We start from the raw sequence: 26847 nt of genomic DNA on the forward strand, positions 1-26847 counted from the left end.
AAGTGCAACTATCTTTTGCAACTTAGATACCCAGCTTATTGTCGTACCACTTAATGTGAACACATACCCAGTGGTACTTTTTCTGCCATCTAGGTAACCTCTCATGTCGGCATCGACAAAACCCTGTAAGCCCAAATTTGACCTTCTGAAGTATAAAGATAAACTAGCATTACCTTTCAAGGACCTTAGAATCCATTTATCTGCTTCCCAATGTTGTTGTCCAAGATTGCTCATAAATATGCTCACAACTTCTACTGCATGTGCTATGTTTGGTCTAGTATACACCATTGCATACATGAGGCTTCCGACAACAGAAACATAAGAAACATTGCTCATATAAGCCTGCTCATGCTCCGTCGAAGGTGATTGTGTTTTGGTTAGTTTAAAATGACTAGCCAAAGGAGTGCTCACATGTTTAGCTTCATCCATGTTAAATCTGCTAACCACCTTTTCCACGTATTCTTCTTGAGACAACTTCAAGATTCCATTCACCCGATCTCTAAAGATCCTCATTCCAAGGATTTTTTTTTTGCAGCACCCAAATCCTTCATTGAAAATCTTTTGATAACTCTTTCTTGAGTTTATCAATCTCCTCCAAACAAGATCATGCTATCAACATATCATCTACATATAGCAGTAGAATGATATAAGAATCATCAAACTTCTTTACATAACAACAGTGATCAGCTTGACACATCAGGAAACCATTATTACTCATAAATCCATCAAACTTCTTGTACCACTCACTGTCTTGTAGCTTGTTTGAGACCGTACAAGCTTTTCTGAAATTTGCATACCATTTTCTCTTTTCCTCGTACTTCAAAACCCAGTGGCTACTTCATATAAATTTCTTTATCTAGGTCACCATGAAAAATGTCGTCTTTACATCTAACTGCTCCAGATGTAAATCTTCTTTTGCCACTAATCCGAGTACAATCCTGATAGTGATTAACTTAACCAATGAAGAGAAAATCTCAGTGTAATCAATGCTTCTTTTTTTTTGTTGAAAACCTTTTACAACAAGTCTTGCCTTGTACTTCTTGCTACCATCATGTTCTTTTTTTAACTGGTAGACCCACTTGTGATGTAATCCTTTTTTGCCTTGCGGAAGTTCTGTCAACTCCTACATTTGATTGGATGACACTGAATCCATCTCATCTTCCATTGCTAACTCCCACCTGGTTGAATCATCATTTTGCATTGCCTCTTCATAGGTCTCTGGTTTACCTTTGTCTGTCAGCAAAATATCGTGAAGTGCGGGAAAGTATCTATCAAGTGGTCTAATTGTTCTCACAAATCTTCTGAGTTCAATCACCGGAGTTTGTGGGTCATCATCTTGTGTAGTTGTTTTTTCTTCTTCTTGGATATTGCTTTTTGATTCATTCACAGGAATATCTATCAATGACACTATGTCAGTCTTCTTGACTTCAGGACATTCATCTCCAGCTCCAATGTTCCACTTGTCCTTGTACAATACTTGCTCATTGAAGATTACATCTCTGCTCCGAATGATCTTCCGATTTTGGTCATCCCAGAAACGATAACCAGACTCATTATCTCAATAACCAATAAAGAAACACTTATTTGATTTTGGATTGAGCTTTTTTCTGCCAGCAGAGTCAATATGAACATAGGATAAACATCTAAACACTTTCAAGAAAGAAATGTTTACTTCTTGAACTCATCATTTTCATATTCACCACCTTTATCAGACTGTAAGCACTTCACCTTCAAGTTGGTCTCATTTTCAACCACAGTTGTCCACCATTTAAAGGTCTCATAAACATCATATTTATTTTTCAGAAAATAAACCCAAACTTTCGGCTGGAATCATCTATACAAGTTACGTAGTATCTTGAGCCTCCAAGGGATGTCACAAGAGATGGTCCTCATACATCAGTATGAACCATATCCAACTTTGCTGCTTTCGGTTCTCTATTGTCTTTTGAAAATGTCACATTTTTTCTGTTTTCCAAAGATACAGTTTTTACATAGCTTGTGTTCAACGGTCTTTAATTCCTGTAGCTTCTTGTTTGATACAAGCATATTAATTCCATTCTCACTCATATGCCCAGGCCTACAATGCCATAAATTTGAATTAGCTCAAGCATCCACGGCTGCTAATGCATCTCTGCAACTGGCAGTCATATAAAGTGTTATAGTTTTCTTTCCTCGAGCAATAATCATGGCTCATTTGTTCGCTTTCTAGGAACCACCATCAAAAGTCACATTATGGCATTCGTCATCGAGATGTCCTACTGAGATCAGATTGCATGTCAATTTTGGCAAATGTATGACTTTGTTGATTTTCCAGACAGATCTATTTGACATCATCATACGAACATCGCCCATACCAACTATTTCAATGGTTTTCCATCAGAGAGGAAAACTTTTTCGTAATCTCTAGCGATGTGATTAATGAATACATCACGACTACTAGTGGTATGAAACGAAGCTCCTGAGTCCATAACCCAAGAATCAATCGAGCTTTCCATGGATAGTAGCAGAGCATCATTTACCTCCTCAGTAACAACATTTGCATTATTCTTTGTTGTTTGCAATTCTTTTTCGAGTGACCAGTTTCATCACAACTCCAGCACTTCAAATTCTTTTCAAAAGTGTTTTGTCTTTTTCATTTCTTGACTTAGACCTACCGCGCCATCTGTTAGAACTCTTTTCGCCACTTCTGCCTCTTCCTCTGTTCTTGATATTTAGAGCAGATCTCAATGATGTTCCTTCACCCGAATCAATCATGCGAACTTCTTCAACAAGAATTTGATCTCTGACATCATTGAATTACAGCTTTCTTTTTCCAACAGAGTTGCTAACCACTGCCCGCATTGGTTCCCAAACATTTGGTAAAGACGTCAAAAGAATAAGTGTACGAATCTCATCATCAAAATTTATCTCAACCAATGTTAGCAGAGAAACAATCGTGTTGAACTCATTGATGTGTTTAGCCAGCAAAGCACCTTCTCCCATTTTCAAATTGAATAACTTTTTCATGAGATGTACTTTGTTGTTTGCTGATGGCTTCTCGTACATGTCCGGTACAAATCAATCGAAACATATGAGACTAACAATATACATAAATTATGAATATAAAATGAATAATCGATACCCTAAACTCATGCAATAATATATTAAAATAACACAATCTAAACATGTAAAAACAACACTTATCAATTGCACTTTTAAAACTCTATAAAATATTTCATTATCTCAATAAAAAAATATATATTACATTTTTTCAATAAAAAATCTATTACATTTCAACTTTTAACATCAAAGGCTACTACATTTCATTATATTCAAGCACATTTACTTGTATTTTCTTCTGTCGTTTTTCTGGATGTTCCCTCAGTTTCATCTTGATCTTCTTCATCACTTTTAATATATTGTATTCGGCTAACGATTTTTAACCAATCATTGAGCAAACATTGGACTTCTAAATTTTTCGGTCTTAAGGTAGAACGTCTCTCGTCCAATGTATTTCCTCAAATACTGAAAGTTTGCTCTACTGTAACCGTTGAAATGTGGCAAACAATAATTTCTTTTACCATTATAGACAAAATTGGATATATTTGTGTTTTTTGCGACTACCATCGCAATATGTTGAACGTTTCTTCATCTGCATCACTGAAATTAAAAGTAGTGGTAAAATAATTCTCAAGTTCTTGACTGAACTTGAGGATCTTTGTAGACATTTTGTTCGTTCCCTTAATAAAAGTTATGTTCTAGTAAGTTTCGAAGTAACATTACTAGTGACAGTGGATTTTGATTCATTTGGAACAATTTTTCCACTGTATTTGGTATTATATTTATTATAAATATCATATAAATAAGTTTTAATAGTAAACACAATCAATGAGATCATGTTAGGAACCGTTTCCATATTATGGTCTAAATAATCATAATATAATATTAATATTTCTTCTAAATCATCTAATTTAAGTCTATGATCTAAAACAAAAGCACATAAAAATATTTCTGGAGCTTCTAAAAAATATTTTTCTCATTTCGCTTTAATTACATAAATATATTGAACTATAACATCATCACTAGATTTAATATATTCACTAAAAATACATACAATTTTGCAACAATGTGTTAAAATTAAATGAGATATAGGATAATAAGAACCTGAAAATTGATCGCTAGTGTCATTAAAAACTTTTAAAATTTCACAAATATTAGTTCATATGTTCTATTGATTCGAAAATAAAAAATATCACGAGCTTGAACATGTTGATAAAAAATATATATAATAAATCTTTATATTCAAAAGACATATTAATAATTTATATGTTGAATTCAAACGAATTGGACCGTCTCGTGCAAACCATTTAGATCTCATACATTTTATTTTGCAAAAAATTTGGCTCGTTGTTTAATAACTTGCGGATGTGTCTGTAGACAATAAATTACGTTCCTAATTGGTTGACTATGTGATGTTAAATTTTTTTAGTCTATTTTGAACACACAAATTTAAAATATGACATTTCCACCTAATATGAAAACATTTACCACCTAGTGATGATTTACATATTCAATAAGTTCATTAATATTAGAAGTATTTGCACTAGTATTATCAAAAGAAATAAAAAAAAACTTGAGAAGTTAGACAATATTCTTCTAAGATAACAAATATAAGTTGAGAAATATTTGTATCGTGTATGTTTTATTAAAACATTTATATGCAAGCAATATTTTTGGAATGTCCTATGAACTATCAATCCAATGACATGTAAAACTCACATGTTATAAAATTTGCCAATGATCACTTCAAATATCCGAACAAAAAGTAACTTTAGTATTTAAAATAATTTTTTAATTAATTCTTTTTTGTTCAAAGAATAATTTTTAAGTGTGTGTTTGAATGTATTTCATGAGATATGTCTAACAGAAGGATTTTCATTTGTAGAAATCCAATTTTCAAAAGATAATTTATCACTAAAACTAAAAAAAAATTTGTTCAACCTAACAAAATGTAGTAATTTTTTCTCTAGATTTAGTTTCAGAAAATTTAAAAATTGAGAATCATTAACTGATTGAAAAAAGAAAATCAGATTTTGAGTTTGAGAATGATAAATACCAATTTTCACAAGATTATATTTCTTGACGTGACGTGTTGAAGTTCCATAACCACATCCTTGTTGAAATTTGTAAGTTTTCGAAAAATATTTGCATTTGGTTTGCATATCATTGGAGGGAAACGTCATCTATTCGAAATATTTAGTGAAGTTATCGGATGTTGGGCGAGGCCAGCTCGAGTTTTTTATTTTAGGCAATGTCAGGTTGCTCATACTTTCTTATCTTTGACGACGGAATTTTTGTTGGACACCTTGGTCTTGTTCTCGATGTTTCTCATCGGAAAAATCAAGTTTATATTTGCCTACATTGAATGAAAGAAAATCGTGATGCTCGAAATCCAGTGGCATGATGCCATTTCCCTTTTCTTTCCGACCTCTGCGACTTGATTCGGCCCCGATCGTTTGTGATTTGTATAAATATGAAATTGAAGTAATTCCGAAAATAAATCAACAATTGACAATAAATCAATAATCGAGACGTGATATTTTGAAAATCAAAAAATAATTGTCAATTAGAGATTGGGAAAACACTACGTAAAACAAATGAAGGGGGTTGGCGGGGATTATAAGAGAAAATCGGAAAAAAATTGCAACGATCTACTCACTGGTTCGGGTATGTGTACAGGTCGAACCAATGAGTCGACCTTTGTACAATGGCCATGTCATCGTGATCAATGACCACAAAATAGTGGTTGCTAAATCAATCAAATTAAGCTGTCGAAAAGTTCTTCAAGTTCTTTTTATAACCAAACAATATTAAACATGTGCTATTTTTATCTATAAATAAATATAGAGAATGAGATAGAAAATGTTAAATATTACAGTTTATTTTATTATTATAAAAGTATAATTATAAATATATGTATATTTATATTGTTTGGAGTGCAAATATAAAAGCAAGCATATTACATTGCTCAATATATTATGCATATACTCATTAAAACTTTAGCGGCTACGGCTCTCCAATCATATGTATGTGATTTCTGATAATTTTAATCATTTTATGTTAAAATATTAATGCGAAACTATTCTGTACAATATTTATATCACATCAATCACATAAAATTTTAAAATTAAGAAAAAACAAGGGTAAATTGTAAATAAATCTCTAATACCCCAACTCAAATTTATTCCAACTCCCTACACCTAAAAATATTTGTTTAAACTCCCTAAAAGTTTAAAAAAGACAAAAATACCCCTTCTTCCTTAAAATTCTTCTATTGATCCCCGCGCTTCACAAAATGGTATCAGAGCTTTAGGTTAATTTATTTCAAACACAAAATTTATTGTTACAAAGAAACGAAATGTTTGAGGAGGAGAATTTCGAAAATTATGAATCCGAACTTAGGTTCGAGAAAAATAATTTACAAGAATTATTCCAATATTTTGGAATATAAACAAGGGAATCTAACTACTGTTAGATATCAGAAACAGAAAGGGAAGCATCATCACCCTCAGGTAAACTTATGATTCAATCTAATAAGTTTATGGAAATTATACCAGATTCTTCTAAGCTCTCTTTAGATCTTAGAGAAATTCAGAAAACAGTACAAAACTATGGCAATATTCTATATTTTGTACCGCAACGAGTTGAGAAGATCCATGAAAACCAGGAAGAAATTCTGGGAATATTAAAGGATATTCAAACAAGAATTCAGAAACTAGAACAACAACCAGGTTCTAGTAAAAGAACTTCAGGAGGATGGTTACCACCATCATTTGATACTGAACCTTTGTTACATCAACAAGGAAAGACCAGAGCGGTGTCAAAACCTTTGACTGAAGAAGAAAAGATGATCAATCTAATTAAGTCTGTCTCAGAAAAGAAATTAATCTGAGGACAGCTCTAGAAAGGATTGGTCTGGAGGATCTACAAGAACTTGCGGAATCTTTCGCAAATCTCAAAACTGTAGATCTAAAGATGAACACAGCAGGAGGTGAAACACCTGCTATAACTTGGTCATCTTCACAAGAACCACCAAGGGAAAGTGTGGGATCTCAAAATATACACATGAGAGAATCTCAGACTGATTTCCATACTGGTGGAGGTTCACACCCTGCGGGAACAAGGACAAGGAGAAATCAAATTCCCTTGCACCAAACCCCATATGAGAAAACTGTTTTAGATCCTATACATCCTTACGGGGTTATGCTTAACCTTGATGTATTAGATTTCAAAAACAGAGAAGAACTCATAGACGATTGGACATCTGATATGAAAATAGAAGCAGGAACACTTGATCTCAACAGAGAAGGATTCATTAAACTCCTAGAAATGAGTCTTATGGGATCAGTGAAAATTGCTTGGGACATGACTTCGGTGGAAACTAAAGAGTCGGTCCTAGCCGGAAAATCTCTAAGCGAGATAGCCGGAAGAATGACTACCCTATTTAAAGCACAATTTATAGGGATAGACTATTTTAATAGTCAAGACACAGATAAGAGGAAGAAATATACTCAAGCTCTGTATAGTCTTGAATTACATGACATCTGTTTAGTAGATGAATATATTATGTTATTCACTAAATATAGATGGAATTCAGGAGTCGAAGAAGATACAGCTATGCAACTTTTCTTCGCAAAAATGCCAAGTTCCTGGAGAGAAATGCTCATAAAGGAATATGTACCTGGAAATCCAGATACATTGGCACGAAGAGCTTCTTTCCTTAAAGGAAAATTGGCGGAATGGTGCCATTTGGCAGCATTACAAAAGAATTACAAACGATTAAGGGGTATTAACAGACGTACTCCTTTGTGTTGTAAGGAAAATGATCTTCCAACAATTATTGGAAGTAGACCACAAAAGCATAAAAGGAAAAGTTTCAGGACTCATCCTTATGCTAGAAGTGGAAGAAGTTCTTGGAAACCAAGAACAGTATGGTCTAGACAAAAAGCCAGATCTTATAAATCTGGACAAAGAAGCGGACCATCAAGGAGTAGGATATCCTCCCAAGCATCGAGTACATCTCGAAGTACTGGAAGAACACTTACAAAGAAAACTTTCAGAAGAGCTCATACACGAGCTAATGAAAGTTTTAAGGATTGTAATTGCTGGACATGTGGAGCAAGAGGTCATATCTCGACTAACTGTCCAGAAAATGAAAAAAGAAGTATCAAACGCTTCGATCCAACTCCGGATATTGAAGAAGCAGTTTATTACCACGATCTTATTCAGGTATACCAATTTGAGGACATTGCCTAAGATGAAAGTATATATGAAGAAGAAGAAGTCCTAAGTCAGGAAGAATCCGATGGAACTGAATCGGAATCTGACTGAAAACGAGGTGTTTCGACACGAAACACATGAGGATTTGTCTGGGTTCTTTAGCCAGACAAAAATATCTCATAACATGGTCCAAAGGATCATGAAAGAAAATCCTAGTCTACAGAGATATCAAGGATTCTCTGCAGGACATGTAGAAAAGTTCTTAGGAAATCTTGGCCTAAGAAATAGAAAGCATCATCTGATCTATAAAGTTTCCAGAAGGGAAATGACAATCTTAATGGAACTTACTGGAAACAGAATGGAGATGCAATTAATTCCTTCTGAGGAAGTAAAGGAGGAATTACAAAAACTCAAGATCGAAGTAGCAAGGACTATGTCCTGGATTCATATTGGAGCAATCCAAATTATGATAAAAGCTACTTTCAAAGAAGGTATAGATTCACCCATTGATATTGCTATATGTGATAAAAGAATGGGAAACCTTCAAGATTCAGTGCTGGGAACTATCTCAGGAAATCTCTGTGCAGGCAAGATTGTAGGAGTAGTCTATCCAAGGATAGCCTACAACCTGGCAGATCGAGATTTTAGCCGAGCCTTGACATTGCATCAAAATTTCAAGGAGAAAAGGCTATTGAAGGAAGGTAATAGACCATATTCTATTACCTATCAAATCTCATATGCTTTATCTAATACACATCATTCAGAGTTGTTTATTAGAAATGAGTTTATTGAGATACCAGAAAGATTTGGAAAAGTTGCTCAGGCAATTTATCCAGAACGAATTGAATTTCCTGTAATGCAGGAAACAGATATCCAAATACAAGGCAAACCGATTCTACAAAGGAATCAGAGTCTTAGATTGGAATCAAGAAGACTATCTTTTCAAGGAGATAGAATTACAAGCTACAGATGGGGAAAAACCCCTGTTCAAGAAACCCAACAGGAGCTAAAAAGTTTTTCAACCATAGGAAAGCTTAGATGCACAGAAGGGTGGAAGGAAGTCGAAATAGTATTTGATATTACGAAACAGAGGAATCAATTTCCTTGTAATACAATTTACTATTTAGAACAACCCATGATAGGAACTTACCAAGGAATGATCCGAGTCGGAGAATTGGAAGTTCATATCACAGGGATTCCAGGAAAAGAACCAGATCAATTGGTTCTTGGACTAGAATTTCATGAGGAACATAAACCTTGGAAACGTCTAGAGTACGGAATGGAGTTTATGGCAGAAGATAAGATTTGGAAAATCCAATGACCACAAGTCCATTCTCGATATACATTCCAGTAGGAATGTTATATGAACAATATAAGGCAGAATATTTTGCTGCTTATATTGATTCAGGTGCTGGTATTTGTACAGCAAAACGAGGAGTTTTTCCAACAAGTTTGGAAGAAGAATTACCAAAGATTGCTGGAAGAGATTTTTCCAGAAGAATCTTAATCTTATGTAAAGGGATTAAGATGACTGAAATAATGATTGGCGGTGCTGGGCAAACACCTTGGTACAAGGTGAAGACACCACCAATTTATTTTCATGATACAGGAGCTGACATTTTACTAGGAAACAATTTCCTACAAATGTTCAAATCCTATACTCAAGAAAATGAGACTAGAAGATTAGTGTTTACAACTCCTTGTAACCACAAAATTATAGTCCAGAGACTAAGAGAGGCATTTTACAGAAAATTGCCGATCCAGTTTCGCAGCAAGCGTGGTGATTCAGGACAACTTCTGAACCCAAAAATGAAAGATTCTAGAAGGTTTGGAGAAACAATGCTCCAGTTGAGAGCAGATAAAACGCTCCAACCAGAAGATATGGAATACCTGAAGATAACTCTACATCAGAATGAAGTAGAGTTTGAATCTAAGGTATCCTTAGAAGATGTCAAGAAAAGGATCAAAGAAAATTACAATGAAGATCCTTTGGCATGGTGGGACAGAAATCAACTCAAAGCTTGCCTTAAAATTAAGGAAGGCAAAGAGTATGAATTTGTCCGTTGCAAACCTATCCCAATGAATATTATTGATCAGAGGGATATGCAGATTATAATCAAGGAACATTTGGACCTTGGTTTAATCAAAGCAGGAATGTCACCATATAGTAGTCCAGGTTTTCTGGTAAGAAATCATGGTGAGATAAAACGAGGAAAACCCAGATTAGTTATTAATTATCAAGAAATTAATAAGATTCTGGAGTTTGATGGGTATTTTATACCTAGTAGAGAACATCTAATAAGTTGCATACGCAATGCTAAGATATTCTCTAAATTCGATTGTAAGTTCGGATTTTATAAGATTCGGATGCAAGAAGAAAGCAAGAAATTCACAGCTTTCTCTACACCTCAGGGACATTATATTTGGGAAGTATTACCAATGGGATTGGCTAATTCACCCCAAATATTTCAAAGAAAGATGGATAATCTTTTTAAAGATTATTTTAAATTTATGTTTGTTTATATTGATGATGTTTTAATAGCGTCTAAAGATATAAATGAACATGTTAAGCATTTGAAGATTTTCTCTAATGTTTGTAAAAAAGAAGGACTGGTCTTATCTGAGAAGAAAGCAGTCATTGCAACAAGGAAGATTGAATTCCTCGGAATTGAAATCGATGAATCAGGAATTATTATGCAAAAACACATAGTGGAAAAAGTGCAGAATTTTCCAGAAAGTCCCAAAGACAAGAAGCAACTTCAAAGTTTTTTAGGAGTTGTTAATTTTGCTGGGATGTTTATTAAAAACCTAGCAAAACACAGGAAAGTGTTTAGTCCATTATTGAACAAAGATGCTAGATTTATATGGACGGATGAACACACAAAAGGTCTATGCCAATTAAAAGAGATTTGTAAGAATCTTCCAAAAATGGCTATTCCTCAAGATGAGGATAATTTGGTATTGTATACCGATGCCAGTGATCATTGGTGGGCAGCAGTTCTTACTAAGCTCACACCAGAGGGAGAACAACCATGCAGATATTGTAGCGGTTTATTCTCAGATGCAGAAGCCATAAGATGACATATCAACGAGAAGGAATTTTATGCAGTAAAAAGGGCTTTTGAAAAATAGCCATTATTTTTACTTGCAAAGAAATTCACTTTGAAAGCTGATAACACACATGTGAAAGCTTTCTTAAGGAATAGAATTGAATCTAAACCTGAGAAGGCCAGATTATTAAGATGGCAAGCATTATGTCAAAATTATATTTTTGATATTATAATAATTAAATCTCATGAAAACATTCTTGCAGATTTTTTAAAAAGAGATGGACAGCATTGACATTGATGCTATTATCAAGAAGATGCAGAGGCATTTGAGGGAACACCTTGAAATGCTTCAAACCGAGTTCAACGAGTTGGCCGTAAACGGAGAAGTTACGGGAAGGCTACAACAAACCGATAAGAGAATTGTCTCTGATCGAATTACATGATGTTTACAGGCATACACTCAGTTATGGTCTGTAATGCAAAGGCCTATCCTCCAAGACATTGAGAAACCATTGGTTTCCCAAATGGAGAGTTTTCGAGTACAGGACTCTATACCTGTAGCGGGGGATTCAAATACCCCTTGCACAAGTGTTAAGTCGGGATCATCTATAGATGAGTCGGCTAAAACAAAAATTGAGACTCCAGATCCTTATCTCGAGTCCTCAAGTCAACCCTTCACCTCGGGGATTGAAGAGGGAGAGATCAACCTTAGGCCTCGTACTGACAAAGGCAAAACTAAGGTTGGTACTAATGAAACTACAATTTCTCCATTTCAGGTTTATCAACAGAATTGGGAGAAATTAAACACAAGAATTGGCATCAACCCAGCCATGGTTCGAGTTGATATTGCAGGAAAATATCCTAGGATATGGATGAAACAAAATTCATATCCAAAAGAGGTTAAAGCCTGGTATGAATTTGGGGCTCTTGCCTCAGTTTATACTACTTCGCCTAGCTTCCCAGAGATATCAGCATTACCAAAATGGATGCAAGAAGCTGTTCATGAGACTTGGGCAAATAATGATCATTTGTCCAGAGGAGATGTTTTGGAGCTATACTTTTTCGGTGCAGCACCAGAACCAGCAGGAAAAGGCTCACACGAAGCCTTTCATTTTATCAAGCTAAGGAGGCCAGACGTTAATTCTCAAAAATTTATAAAGGATCCTCCTACAAATGAAACCCCCTTAGTCTCTTCATTTAATGAAGATGACATGTCTACCAGGAGAGCATGGGGTATCTGGGTCTGTCTCACAGAGATGGACAAAGTCAAGTTTCCATTTAAGTTTTACCAAAACTCTTTAAATGGATCATTCCTGTTAAACACCATGACAGAAAAACCACAAGTTTTGCAGAAGATTTATTCCAGAAGAAAAGAAATCTTTTGTGGAATAGCAAGCTGCCGGCAAGTAAAGAGACTCGCCGAAAGTTCTGTAATATGGCACACATAGGAAGATGGTCGGAAAACATCTGCCCTGAATGCCAGAATCAGAAAGAACCGGAATTCGGTAAAGGTTTCAAACCGAGATCTGATCGGAAACATTTTACCGAAATAAGGACAAGTGGGGAATGACCACATTCACATTTTCCTCGAGGACACAAAAAGCCGAAGATTCCTCGACAAAATTAAAAGGGAGATGTGACTAAACCCACTAACAAAAAGAGGACCACCATGTGAGTGGAGAAAACACGACCACCAATAATCGGTGGAAAATGACATAAAGACCACTAATAATGAGTGGTAAAAGACGAAAGAACATTGGATACTTTATTCAAAAAAGGAATCCAATAAAGAGAACAAGAAAACTGGTCCCGAAATTTTATCTATAAAAAGTGATAAATAGAACCAGTTAAACACACCAGAAGTAAAACTTGAAGATGTATCGGGTATATCTGAAAGTTTTAAAAAGAAGAATCAAGTATAAGAGGAGTGAGGCTGCAGCTCTCAGAAAAATTATAATGATGTATAAAGAGAAAGAAGACGAGATTTCAGCTGATATCCTCCAAGCACATCTCGACTGGTACCGGGGAGAGATAAAAGACGACGAAAAGTTAATGTCTAGATTAATAATCTATGAAATAACATTTCAAGAAAAGTAGGACCACTCAACCACTCAAGGGTCCATATGCAAGCTGTAAAGACTTATCAAGATTTGAAGTCCGAGTTTCAAATCCGAAGAAGCCTTCTATAAATAAGGCAGAAAGAAGGAAGTGAAGATCATCGAACATTTTCCTCATTTCTTTCAATAATAAGTTGTAATATTTTCTCTTTCAAGTTTATGTGTTGTTCAAGTTCGGCTACTATAAGCAGCTAAGCAAGTTCCTCTTCCTCTACAGGAGGTTTCAATGTAATAATAATATGTCTGTGTTTGAATAAAGAGATTTTTGCTCTCAGCCCCTCTCATGTATTATTTTCAAATTTTTATCTTTTGCTGTACACCCTAAGGTAGGAAACGAATTAGGGTTGTGCTAAGTGCTGCTGAAGGAATCTGCGTCTGTAACCATCGGTTGCGATCGTGTGGTTGGACTGTGAGGAGCAGTTCGTAAAATACGGTGGATATAACCCGGTGGTATTCTGGTCAAAAAGGTAAAAGATTTCATTTATTTTACGGAAGCATGATGGGCCTTTATGTTTAAAAGAAAAAATCAATTATTAGAATAAAAGGATAAGGGTATTCTTGGAAATTTTAAAATATTAGGGAGCTAAAACAAAGAAATAAAGGTATAGGGAGTAAAGATAAATTTTAGAAGGGATGTAGGGAGTTATTGAAAGTTTGCCCAAAAAACAAATATGAGAATTTTTCCTTTATTTTATTAAAAAAGTTGGGCCCAATAATAATTTTTTTTCCCCTTTTTCTAAAAAAGGCCCAGTACTAATAATCTTGCTCCGTCTCTTCAGTCACTACAAGCGATTTCTTCTTCCACGGAAAAAACAAATTAGGGTTTTAGGGTAAATCGGCCGTTCCACTCCCGATTACAGCCAAACACGTGCCGTTCCGGCGGAAACCTGTCGCTCCACCGTTATCACGGTGAAAATCTGCATTCTGGATCGCCTTTCGTTCCAGGTATGGAATTCATCTCGGCAGTCGCCGTTCCCGCAACGGAACGGCCGTCAACTTTATTTGCTCAATTCGATTTTCGAATTCGGGTAAACTGACGACTGCTTGGTATGAGAAAGTCGACTATGTTTGGTTTGCCATAAGATTCAATCTCTGCGTTTAAATCTATCTTAATAGCATGTGGGCAGAGTATGACATTGTCTTCATGCCTTGTGGCTTTAATGTGTTTACATACATATTCAGTGTTAGGTGGATGCGTCGAAGGAGTCTGTTGTCTTGCTTGAATGCCTATCAAGATGAAGCCAAAAGTCACTGAGGCGAATAGGAGGCCTAGAAATCTTCAGGAAGGGGTGCCAAACTGGATCCTTGTGGCCGGGGGTGCGTTGCTGAGTACATTGTCAATCCACCTGGGCTATAAACTGAAGCAGTTTCTTGATACCAGACAAACAGTGACTAGGAGCCAAAGTTTGATAGGTAGCGTATGTTAACTTTTCTTGTTCTGGCAAATATAAGTTTCCTTACCGAATGTTACTTCTGATGCAGGAAATAGAAAACCTATGGATCGAAAGAAGTCAGCAAGCTTCACCATGCACGCAGATGCCTTTTGTTTTCATCAAGATGAAGATGGTTGACAATCATAGTCCTAATCACATGCTTATCTCGCTATCGGTTAACTTAGAAATCAAACTTCGCATTCTCCCTCCCTTGTTAATTATTTTATCGATTTTTTTTATAAAAAATTTTGTTGGTTATTTTGATGTGTGATCATAATTGTTTCCGTGGTTATTACTTTAATTTTTAAAAACTAAACTTATGAAGTGAAAACAGCGGAAAGAGAATTTATTTAACTGCTCGTGTAAACACCAGTTCCCAACGATGATTATCGATTTGCTGTTTTTTTGCAAGTGGGACACTTTGCACCAATAGGTAGAGAGATAAAATAAGTGAATTCTGTGACAATATTTCTTAATGACACATGATCGAATTCAGATCCTTGTTTACACACACATGATGAATGCAATCTGCCAATCACGTTGATGGTCATTTTCGTTGATTCAGTGTTTACTTGTTTTGAAATTGTTGTGATGTTTGAATAATATTTTTTGTTACTATATGTAACATTTATCTTCTAAATTTATGTTACATGAACAGGATCGAGGAATGTGGTGGAAGTCAAACAGAATAGTGATGGCCAGATGATGTCAGAACCTGATATTTCGCTTCCCCTTGTGACTGTTCCGACCTCCGCATTCAACGAAGAGAATGGTGTAATGTGGTCATCTTCTCCTGACCGCCTTGAGCTGCCCCAAAAACCTTTCCACCAGTCGAACAGCTCTGATTCACCTTGTGTTTCCGAATCTGGTTCCAACATTTTCAATAAACGGGAAGTCATACAAAAATTGAGACAGCAATTGAAGAGAAGAGATGATATGATACTTGAAATGCAGGATCAAATTGCAGAACTTCAGAACTCCCATAGCGTGCAGCTTTCACATTGTTCCCATCTTCAATCTTTGCTGGATGCTGCGAACAGGGATTTGTTTGATTCGGAAAGGGAAATCCAGAGATTAAGAAAGGCAATCGCAGATCATTGTGTTGGACACATCAGCTCTGGCGAGAAGTCTCCTACTGTTCCCACTTGGCCAGCTGAGTGGAAGAACGGTCATACAAATGGATTCCAGGAAATTGAAAGAAATTCAGAGTGGTCAGAGAAAACCAGAGGGGATGGAGAAAGGATTGAACTTTTGAAGAGGGAAGTTAGTGAGTTGAAGGAATTGATTGAAGGAAAAGACTACTTGTTGAAAAGCTACAAGGAGCAGAAATCCGAGCTCTCGGTGAAGATCAAAGAGTTGCAGCAGAGATTAGATTCTCAGCTTCCAAATATTTTGTAGACAGGTTCGATTTCTTGTGCATTCTTGTGTGGCTTCTACATCAGTTCCTTTTTTTTTCTTTTTCTTATTCGATTTGCGTAGTTGTCAATTTTGAAAATGTTCACTTCCTTTCAGGATTGTATAGATGCCTTAGGAATTGACCCATTTTAAGTGATCTTGGATTGATCGGTAGCCTCGAAACTGTGTCCTGCTAGCAATGATGGTTTGTTGGCATCTCGCTTGACATTCCATCGCCATAAAGATATCAAAGAACAGTTAATAGTAATTAGTACAGTCATCAACATCTCAAATCCCCTAATATTAACTGTTATAATAATTTTTTAAAAAATGGTATTTACATTTTTGTACAAAGATATTATCCACAAGTCGAATGATTTGAACGGATTGTTGTAATAATGATAATATGTCGATGTTTACTTGGAAAAGGATATGCCACGGTCCACACCATCTGACCAAATTGTCGCTTGTTTGAACAATATTTGATATTAATTCAAATTATAAAAATTGCTGGCTATTTGGAAATTATAATTTTTCTTGAGATAAAACAATCAGTGGTGTGAATCATCTACGAGTTCTTATATTTAAAGCGCCTTCACGGCCTTCTACCACACGTTGCATTCTTCTTCTTCTTGAGAAATATTTCTTTTATACTTAAAACATTATTTGTTGAAAAAATATAATATATAAATAGCGTATCAATATTATTTCTTTTATATTTCTTATTTATGTTGCATTTACTCGTGATAAGCATTTTTTTTCTTTCTTGCTTATGCTTCTAGTATGTGATTTTATTTTTAAACGAAAATTTAAAATGTAAAAATAGCTTTCTTACTCTCAATTTCTAGGAGAGCTCGATCATGTTCGAAATATTAGTAACTCGCAACCTTTAATATGTTAGTTAATAATTAATCTATATGTTCAAAATTAAGCAAGTCCACAAGCCATATTCCAAGCCCCCATTAATAGAGCTCAACAATTAAGCTAGAACCAAATGAACTGAACCTTTTGTTTTGAGCAAAACTCGAGCTCAAAATAGTTCATTTTTACAATTTCAAGTAATCTCAATTAAAATTCGAACTTCAGCAGAAAGGAATAGCATTTGACTAATTTCGTTGCACCCACATAAACTCACTTCAACATGAATAACAACTTGAGAAATAATTTGACATCTAATACGAGTCAATACATCAACCCCTGCTTCTTGGAAAGATAATATATTTATGACGAAGAATATAAACGAAGGGAATCTTATCAAGGTAACAGTAAACAGAATCCAAGAACTGACCGTGCATGGAGATAAAAACAATGGGAATTTGGTAGAATAGTCGAACGTTCGATAACATGATCATAATCTCTCGGCTTCAACAGCTTGGAAGTAGCTAATGCAATCGATGATTATTGACAGGTATATTAATAAGATAATAGAGAAAATCATGTTAAATACAAACTGTCTCACATACAATGATTTCACTTATTTATATTCATGAGACTAGTCAACTCGGTCCATACTTACATTAAAAAATAATACGTTTCACTCATATCAGCATATATTATGTAATATTTCTTCATATTTGTGATTTGGGACGAACAAGACGAACCTTTGTATCGGAATCCAGGGAGTATTTATTTGCAATCTCAATATTATGCTCTCAAAAGAATAGTATTGACGAATTGTAAACATGGTTGAAATTCACGAGTCGTTTTCCATTTACATAACTTTGGAAACATATGATCACAAGACTAGTGTGGACGATGATTCCACTGAATTAATAATTATCATCATCCACAAACTATGATACAAGGATGTATGTGTAGTAGGAATATATATATACAGAGTACGTAGCTATTAATCAAGTAATATAATTCTTTGAATCACGCTTACTAACCAAGTTTAGCAATTAAAATTTGAATGGACCCAAATAACTGGAGTAATTTTTAATGCTATAAATGAAAAACAGAAACAAAAAATATTAAAAGAAGCTTGCTCTAGCTAAGAACTCCAGGAAATGTGTATTCTTGTAAAATCAAGACTTAACCATAAATCACCCAAGTGCATGATTAAGCAAAAGATAATAGCTAGAAACAAACACTGACAAATACAAAACTGGATAGAGAGAGAAAAAATAAACTATACGAATTCGATTCCTCTATCCGACATAGATGTGAGCTCCAATGGGAATAAGAATGATGGTGATTATGGCAGTGAAGATTATGGTATGCACAAATATGGGGAGTCCATTGGTCTGCACGTTGGTGAATTCTATCGACCTTCTTTTCCCCGGAAGTTGAAACAGAAGTCTCGGTGACAACACCACGAAAAATATACTGACATTTCTCTTCACCAATTTCTTGATATCTGCAGTTTTTGAGCCCTAGAATAGGAGATTTCTTAGTCTAGTTCGTAAAATGTTGCAACATTGAGTTTGTCGCCAATGTTCTTGTCTTAATCTGGCAGTGGAGCGGCAGGCATTCATGCATACTCGGTCCAACTCCAGCTGGGTCACAATGGGCAAGTGCTCCAACAGCAATACTTGGGAAACTGACCCATTGGGCTAAGGCCCGGATAGTTCCCAAATTTTTTTACTAGCATCTCCGCCTTCTTAAAAAACTCTAGAAAAGCAATTGGAAAAGGGGAATTCATGTGTTCAATAATTGGATGCTTTTGTTCATACTTCCAGAAAAGCAATCCCATTATCATAATATACTTTCCCTTCCTTTAAATCCCACCGTTTTCTTTGCCCCCTCAAGTTTAGCATCCCATCATATGCACCCTTCTTCGTTAAGTAAAACCAATACGACAATTCTACTTATTGGCAAGAACCATTTCCAAAGATTTTACGACAAACACACAAAAAAATAACAAGACATTACCCATAATATTTTATTTGTGCAGGAGTTATAACCAAATACCAACGGAAGGTAGAGTATAGAGATGAGTTCTGATTGGGGACCCGTGGTGGTGGCGGTGGTGATGTTCATCCTCCTATCTCCAGGGCTGCTGTTCCAACTTCCTGCGAGGACCAGGGTGATCGAGTTCGGCAACATGTACACAAGTGGCATATCTATCTTGGTTCATGCGGTTTTGTACTTCTGTGTTTACACCATCTTGATTGTTGCCATTGGAGTTCATATACATTCAGGCTAATTTAGATTTTCTGTTGTATATGTAAAAATTTCAAGAATTAACACATCTTATTCCAAAGTACACCCTCGTTCTTCAATCTTCCTCCATTTCACTTTTCTATCGAACTTTTTTTTTCCTACTCTCGCCGTAGAGATTTTGGAGTGAAGCTTTATAAATTAATTCTATAAATTTGGTGGCTTCTTCAAATGGTCTGGATATTTTGTCATCTTATTGTTCGGCTTTTGTACAATTCAGAAAAAAAATGATAATAAAAAATTCAGTCCTTAAGAAGTTGCAATTTAACAGAGTAGCAATCATACTTCATGAAGAAATCTCTCCAAACAACTGCATCAAGAATCTAACTTTCTACGTTACAGCCCTAACAATTCGAACCCTAAACTAAGTCTGAACATATCAAGCTTCGGTTTCGATGGTTTTCGCACAAATACAGTAAATTTGTTTTTTTTTTTTTTTGATAAAATAAATACAGCATTTATGGAAACAGATACTGCTAGAAAAAAGTGGTTTCGCCAAGAAATCTAGGGGGTAAAAATGGCAAAAGAAACATTAAAATGATCTGAAAACCCACAAATTTAACAGAGATTCAAAAGTCAGAAAACTAGCAGCAGAATTGAAACGGAAAATGGAAAAATTAGTTCCAGATACAGCATTAGATGGATCTTGTACTGCAGAAACACTAACGGGTGGATCAGCCCGTATATATGTGAACATGTATAGCGAGGATTAGGATAGCATAGAGAGTAAAGAAAATCAGTGTGTGAACTGCGATTGCCTTGCCGTTAGTCTTCATGGTGCCGAACTCCAGCTGCCGATTGTTGCCAGGTAGCTGAAACAGTAGGCCGGGTTGCAGCAGCACGAAGAGCACAACTCCGATAAGTACGGGTCCCCAGTCTGCCATTTTCCGGTAGAAATGAGAAATTGAGAAGGGGTTTGCTTGCTAGAGTAAAAGGAATGAACAGCGAAGGGCATTTCTTGATAATATTTGGTTCCCCAATCACAGAATTTTTTGAACATAGAACAAATGCTTGTTTTTTTTAAAAAAAAAAAATCGTATTTTTTTATGTAATATATAATTAATAAATATAAAAATATTGTATTATCGTACGATATGATAAGATGGCATTGTTCGAAATAAGTATTTTTAAAAAACTGTAATAAAAATTATATGATTATATTTCATTCATTTTGGTGACTTTTTATCCTTAAAATGAATATATTATATTAATAAATCGATTTTTTTTAATTAAAAAAAAAAAGATTTCTCTTGAAAGTCGAAAATCTTTGGGAACTTAAAAAATAAGCAATAAATAAAGTCTTCTTTACTTTTATTTAGAAAAAATATTTCATACACTTGGCTTTGTCTATAAAGGAAATAGTGTAATTATTACATGTCAAATTATTTTGAGTTTGAAAAAGAAAAAGTAGATGAAAATTTAGTTGCAAATACAATAATATGGCTATTTTGTATGAAGAGGAGAGAATATTTGTTTTATTATAATTTCTGGAATAAAAAACATTGTTTCGGAAAATTAAAACATATTGTATACACATACTTTGTCTTTTGACATTAAAAAATTATCCAAGCAACAGTGATCAATAATTTCAAGAACAAAGTTGGAATTACTTTTTCATATTCCTGTAAAACTTTATGGGATATATTCCATCAACTTTTCATATGCCCTTTTAATTAATTTTTGTTGTTCTTTCATTCTTGCTCTCTTTCCTGCAAGAATGAAGGATTTTGCAGGTCTGCTGATAGGCACTTCATTATTTGCACTGCTGGCGCCTGGACTAGTATTCCAGCTACCAGCCAAGCAGAGGCCTGTCGAGTTCCTCAACATGACCACCAGTATGCCTTCCATTCTGTTGCACACTATTATATATGCTTTGCTTCTTGTTCTCTTGTTTATCGTTCTTGACATACATCTTTATGTCTAGTTTATATATATATATATATCATCTCTCCTTGAATAAATTTTTTTTATGGTAACCTCCTAGTTATTTAATTTGTGTGGGAGCTTGAGTTTGTGTGCTTTTGGATTGGAACCAAGTAGTGTGTATTTGAGTAAGCCGATTAAAGATATGGGCTTTTGTCCAAAGTCAAAATTTTGAAATGCATGTTGATATGAATAAGTGAGAGGAAAATTTTAGTGACAAAAGGGACAAGTCAAATAAAGAAATAGATATGATTTTAATGATTATCTTCAAATATTTTCTTAATAATTTGTAGATATATTAGAACCTGCTTAACATTAATCTATAGAATATGTAAAATTAATAACTTATCATAACATGAAGCTTAATTCATTTTATTGGCATCTGTTCTTGATCTAAAGAACATAATAAATTAGAAAGAAACAAATTCAGGAATATCAGAATCGAAAAAAAAGAATGAAGCAAAATAACATAATTGAAGGAAAGAGATCAATGATGATGTACACCAATAGCTAATCAACAAGAAGACGATGCAGCTAGGTGAGAGCAAAGTAAATAATGGCATGTATCAACACCAGTACTGGTTTGGAAGTTGCCGAACTCCACGAACCCGGCAACTGAATCAGCAGCCCCGGTGTCAGCAGCACGAACAGCACAACCGACATGAACGCCGGACCCCAATCCGACATCTATCTCGCCCTTTTGGCTCAACACAAGTTTCAAATGGGCTTAATTATAAATAAAGATTTAAGTTTGTGAAATATAAAAGAAGAAGGCAATATTACAAATCGGTTTTGGAGAAGGTACCGAATCAAGCCATGTCAGATTCATGCACGTAAATAAGGAGGTTTTTGTTGCTTCGAAGCAAGAATTAATTTGTCTTAAATAAATCGAGTAGACAAGATTATAAGAATATTAATACAGTAGGATCAAACTAACTAAGAATAAAGTGATAACTTTTAATTGCAGCAGATCATTGTTTCGAAGACAATTAAGTAAGTAAGTTGGCAAATTAAAGGTTGCGAAAGAGATTAATCCGCCGATGGAGCATAATTCAATATTATTTGTGATAGAATCGCAAAATATAAAATAAAATTAATTATTTATCGAATTTTATTTTGTGTTTATATTTTAATAATAAATAACATAGATAATAGATAAGATCATCCAGTCAAGCAATTAGCCCATGCATTTTCCGTGAAGAAATCTTCCAGATATCAAGTTAAGTTAAATTAGATATATTATATATATATATATCTTGTCATCTTGTTCAGTACATACATTTAAGGAGAAGGAGAAGGAGAAGGAGAAGGAGATGAGCCCACTCCAAGGAGTATCGATCGGATAAGAACTCGAATAGCGCGACCATTTTTTTTGTTTTCCACGTTTTATTTTTATTTTATATTTTAAAAAAAACAAATCAAGAAAATGGTAATGGTCAATAAATTTTTATTTATTCGTGTGGTTGCTGTTTGATATCTGGAAAATATGGGCACAACCGACAACATCATCATCCTCCTCCATAGTCTATGGACACGTACATAAATAAGAATGAATGTTATTTATATTATTTTATGAAATATAAATATTTATTTTAATGATTAAACTTATAATCACCGGATTTGGTTATACAAATGTGATTGTTTTCTTTCTTTCTTTCTTTCTTATATGTGATTAAACTTACCATGAACCAATTTTCGGCGATTGCTTTATACAAATGTGATTAGAACTCTTCGTCATCTCATAAAACAGAAAATAGACACGTGTACACTCTTGGCACTTCGTAATACGGCCGCCACAATCCACAATGTTTACCTACGAATACACTCATCATTGTTGTCTGAGGGTCTAAATTTTTTGCAATTGTTTTTACAAACCATCATGGGTTGCTTCAGTGAAGGGATGCGTTCTTTTGTCAATAACAGATGGTTGGTTTTTGTGGCTGCAATGTGGATACAATCGTGTGCCGGGATTGGGTATTTGTTTGGCAGCATATCGCCGGTCATCAAGAGTTCTTTGAGCTACAATCAAAGGCAGGTTTCGAGATTAGGGGTGGCTAAGGACTTGGGGGACAGCGTTGGATTCTTGACTGGGACTTTATGTGAGATTTTGCCCTTGTGGGGTGCTCTACTTGTTGGTGTCATGATGAATTTTGTTGGGTACGGTTGGGTTTGGCTCATTCTGTCTGGGAGAGCTCCCGTTCTGCCATTATGGGCTGTGAGTATCCACTTTCTTATGCTATTTCATCCATGTTTTAGACTGAGGTCAAGGTCTTATGTTTTTTTTTTTTTTAATCTTAAACTGTTCGACTCCTTTGACTTTCTGCTTTGCTGTCTTTTCGCACGTTTCGTTCGATTCATCTGAGTGTGTTGTGGATCATGTTGCTTCCTCTGATTCTCTTTTTCGTTCGATACTGATCAACCATTTGTTTTCCAAATGTTTTTCTGATGTGTTCAACTCTGGATCTCACGTTTCTTCTTTAATTCACAAAGATGCCATTTTTTTTTCAACAAAATAACTTGATAGTGAAAATGTGGATTTCTTTTTATCGACGGATTACGGATGTTCATTTTTTTAAAATCGATAATTATCTTAAGGCGATTTTATATTTGTGTACTATTTCATAAAAACACTTCACACATATGCGAGAAAACAGAGTTAACTTCTTCATGTAGTTTCTTAAAGTAGAGATAAACTTTATTGCTTACTGTCGTTTGTAATTGGCAGTCGACTCAAGTCCGTTTTCTTTCTTTACAAAATGAAGGCAAAACACAACTTTAGTAGCTAGAATTTTTTGTTTAGGATTGATGAGTTTGATGAAAATCGGTATTGGAAGTCTGCTTAAGAAGTGAAGCATGTTTTTTCCTTTTCTTGATCAAGTTTAATCTTTATTATCTTTTCATATGTAGATGTGCATTCTTATCTTTGTGGGAACCAATGGCGAGACCTATTTCAACACAGCAGCATTGGTTTCTTGCGTCCAAAACTTCCCTAAAAGTCGTGGTCCTGTTGTGGGAATACTCAAGGGTTTTGCTGGATTGAGTGGTGCAATCTTGACTCAAGTATACACCCTGGTGCATTCTCCAGACCACGCATCGCTCATATTTATGGTTGCGGTTGGGCCAACAATAGTGATCATTGCTCTTATGTTCATTGTCAGGCCTGTTGGAGGTCACAAGCAAATACGCTCATCCGATGGGTTTAATTTCTCAGTTATCTATAGCATATGCCTTGTTTTGGCTGTTTACTTGATGGGGGTAATGCTGGTGCAAGATCTAGTTGATTTAAGCCAAACCATAATTACAATTTTCACTGTAATTCTACTGGTTCTTCTGTTTATTCCCATTGCTATCCCGGTGACTTTGAGTTTTTATCGGGAGCCAAAATCACCTGTCGAAGAGGCACTTCTACCTGATTCTAAAAAATTAGAGGCTGGAAAATCTGAAGATGATGGTCAAGAAGTCATATTTAGTGAAATTGAAGATGAAAAGCCAAAAGATATTGACTCACTTCCCGCTTTAGAGAGGCAAAGGAGGATGGCCCAACTCCAGGCGAAGCTAGCCCAAGCAGCTGCAGAAGGAGCTGTGAGAATCAAGAAACGAAGACCACGTAGAGGGGAAGATTTCACATTATTGGAGGCATTGATAAAGGCAGATTTTTGGCTTATTTTTCTCTCTTTTCTACTGGGCTCGGGTTCTGGCTTAACTGTTATCGACAATTTGGGTCAGATGAGCCAATCCTTGGGTTATGATAACACCCATGTATTTGTTTCGATGATCAGCATTTGGAACTTTCTTGGTCGTGTAGGTGGTGGCTACATCTCTGAGAAAATTGTCGGGTACGAAGTTCTATATTTTTTCTCAGTATTCTATGTTTTCAAATTTTTATTTGTTTTTTTTCTCACTACGATCACCGTATATTGCAAAACAGGGAATATGCATATCCAAGGCATGCTACCGTGGCCGGTGCCCAAGTGCTAATGGCATTCGGACATTTATTCTTCGCGATGGGGTGGCCTGGGGCAATGTATGTCGGAACTCTCCTTGTTGGTGTCGGATATGGGGCACACTGGGCAATAGTGCCTGCAGCTGCCTCAGAGCTTTTTGGGTTGAAAAAGTTCGGTGTTTTGTACAATTTTCTCACTCTAGCAAATCCGGCAGGTTCGTTAGTATTCTCAGGTGTTATTGCCAGTAGCATATATGACAGAGAGGCAGAAAGACAAGCTCACAACGCTCCTCATATATATCACAGTATGATGACTTCATTTTCAAGATTCTTATACCTTGGGGAGCCGCTGAAGTGCCACGGTGCCATTTGCTTCTTCTTAACTTTCTTGATCATGTCGGGATTTTGTATCATTGCAGCTGTTTTAAGTATGATTCTCGTGTATCGAACAAAGACAGTGTATGCTAATCTTTATGGAAGACCTCTACAGTAAACTAGCTGCGATTTCTGTTCGAAACTGGAATAAAAGGTCGGTTTTCTGATCTGGAGATGGACAAGGTAGAGAAATTAAAATCTTTGCCATAGTAGAATGCTTGGAACGAGAAAGAGCATGTAATTTGAAGGGATATAGCCTGTTTTAATTGTTATCTATACACGCTTCTTATTTTTCATAGCCACCCAACTTACGATTGGCGTGGGATGCATAGTATGCTTGGTGTTGTGTCTGCATGTTTTCTACTGTAATATTGAAATTATTTGCCAAAATTTTGAGCCTCTATGTTGTATCCCTTGCACGCTATGGTTTTGATTTTACACTGCTTGGGTTTGATGCATTGAAATTATCTGTAAAATTGCTACTGTACAAATTGTGCAACCCCTTCCATTTATCAGCACAAGTTGGATTCAGACATGGGTTGAACATAATTAACAATTTTTACTACAATTTCTTTAGAATGTTGGTTGTTTTCTAAAATATATGAATCATAAACTCTACCTTCAATTCGGTCAAAATAACTTTATTTTGTTTCTTCTCCCTTCAAGAATCATAAACTACTAGCAGCACTAGAGATCGTCTCAATTTGAAGAACCAATAAACAAAAATAGGACCCATCTATGTTTGATTCTTTCATTTTTTTGGATGGTTTTAATTATTTGATTTCACTAGTTCGAACGCCTTTTCACCCATCAGTCTTGCCAGTATAATTAGAACGTTGTGTATTATTCCGCGGGGATTAATCTTAATTGCAGTGGATGGCTGCAATCTCATGCACTTCAGCCATTCAACAGTCGACTCCCTCATTGTCATTAGATCCTTTAGCGAAGAATCCATTCATTCAGACCAAAATCTGCAGATAAACCCCATTTTTTCAGAAGCCCATATGGTAGTACAAAATTATAAATTGATGTTAAAGAGCTGATCATGGGTTATTTCACGGAGAGGATCCATTCGTTTTTCCATAGCTGATGGCTGGTTTTTGTGGGGGCAATCTTGGGCCGGTACGGGGAATTTGTTTTGTAGCATTTCACCTGTCATCAGGAGTGCTTTAAACTACAATCAATGGCTA

General features: G+C 35.3%; 4 protein-coding genes across 6 annotated transcripts; 3 read left to right on the forward strand and 1 right to left on the reverse strand.

Annotated features, from left to right (window-relative positions):
- Positions 1–14185: 14185 nt before the first annotated feature.
- Positions 14186–16401, forward strand: LOC140974498 (uncharacterized). 3 transcript variants are annotated; one of them, XM_073437980.1, is made up of 5 exons: positions 14186–14371; positions 14609–14839; positions 14909–14992; positions 15518–16261; positions 16372–16401. In XM_073437980.1, the coding sequence occupies exons 2-4, from the start codon at positions 14650–14652 to the stop codon at positions 16255–16257; spliced, it is 1014 nt and encodes a 337-aa protein (XP_073294081.1). In that variant the 5' UTR covers positions 14186–14371; positions 14609–14649; the 3' UTR covers positions 16258–16261; positions 16372–16401. The 3 variants fall into 3 exon arrangements, with proteins under 3 accessions (XP_073294081.1, XP_073294080.1, XP_073294082.1); XM_073437979.1 differs by having other exon boundaries at positions 15518–16401; XM_073437981.1 differs by lacking the exon at positions 14909–14992 and having other exon boundaries at positions 15518–16401.
- Positions 16402–18262: 1861 nt separating this feature from the next.
- LOC140974499 (uncharacterized) lies at positions 18263–20065 on the forward strand. The gene has a single exon (XM_073437983.1). It carries the CDS (start codon positions 19190–19192, stop codon positions 19400–19402), a length of 213 nt encoding a protein of 70 aa, XP_073294084.1. The 5' UTR covers positions 18263–19189; the 3' UTR covers positions 19403–20065.
- LOC140972669 (uncharacterized) lies at positions 19920–22108 on the reverse strand. Its single transcript, XM_073435044.1, has 4 exons — positions 21875–22108; positions 21210–21275; positions 20956–21025; positions 19920–20339 (listed from the first exon to the last, which is right to left on the reverse strand). The coding sequence occupies exons 1-4, from the start codon at positions 22024–22026 to the stop codon at positions 20091–20093; spliced, it is 537 nt and encodes a 178-aa protein (XP_073291145.1). The 5' UTR covers positions 22027–22108; the 3' UTR covers positions 19920–20090.
- Positions 22109–23172: 1064 nt separating this feature from the next.
- Positions 23173–26067, forward strand: LOC140974500 (protein NUCLEAR FUSION DEFECTIVE 4-like). The gene is made up of 3 exons (XM_073437984.1): positions 23173–23554; positions 24247–25175; positions 25268–26067. Exons 1-3 carry the CDS (start codon positions 23219–23221, stop codon positions 25773–25775), a joined length of 1773 nt encoding a protein of 590 aa, XP_073294085.1. The 5' UTR covers positions 23173–23218; the 3' UTR covers positions 25776–26067.
- The last annotated feature ends 780 nt before the right edge of the window (positions 26068–26847 follow it).

The sequence above is a fragment of the Primulina huaijiensis genome, chromosome 3 (assembly GCF_012295235.1).
Source record: "Primulina huaijiensis isolate GDHJ02 chromosome 3, ASM1229523v2, whole genome shotgun sequence".
NCBI classification, from domain to species: Eukaryota; Viridiplantae; Streptophyta; class Magnoliopsida; order Lamiales; family Gesneriaceae; genus Primulina; species Primulina huaijiensis.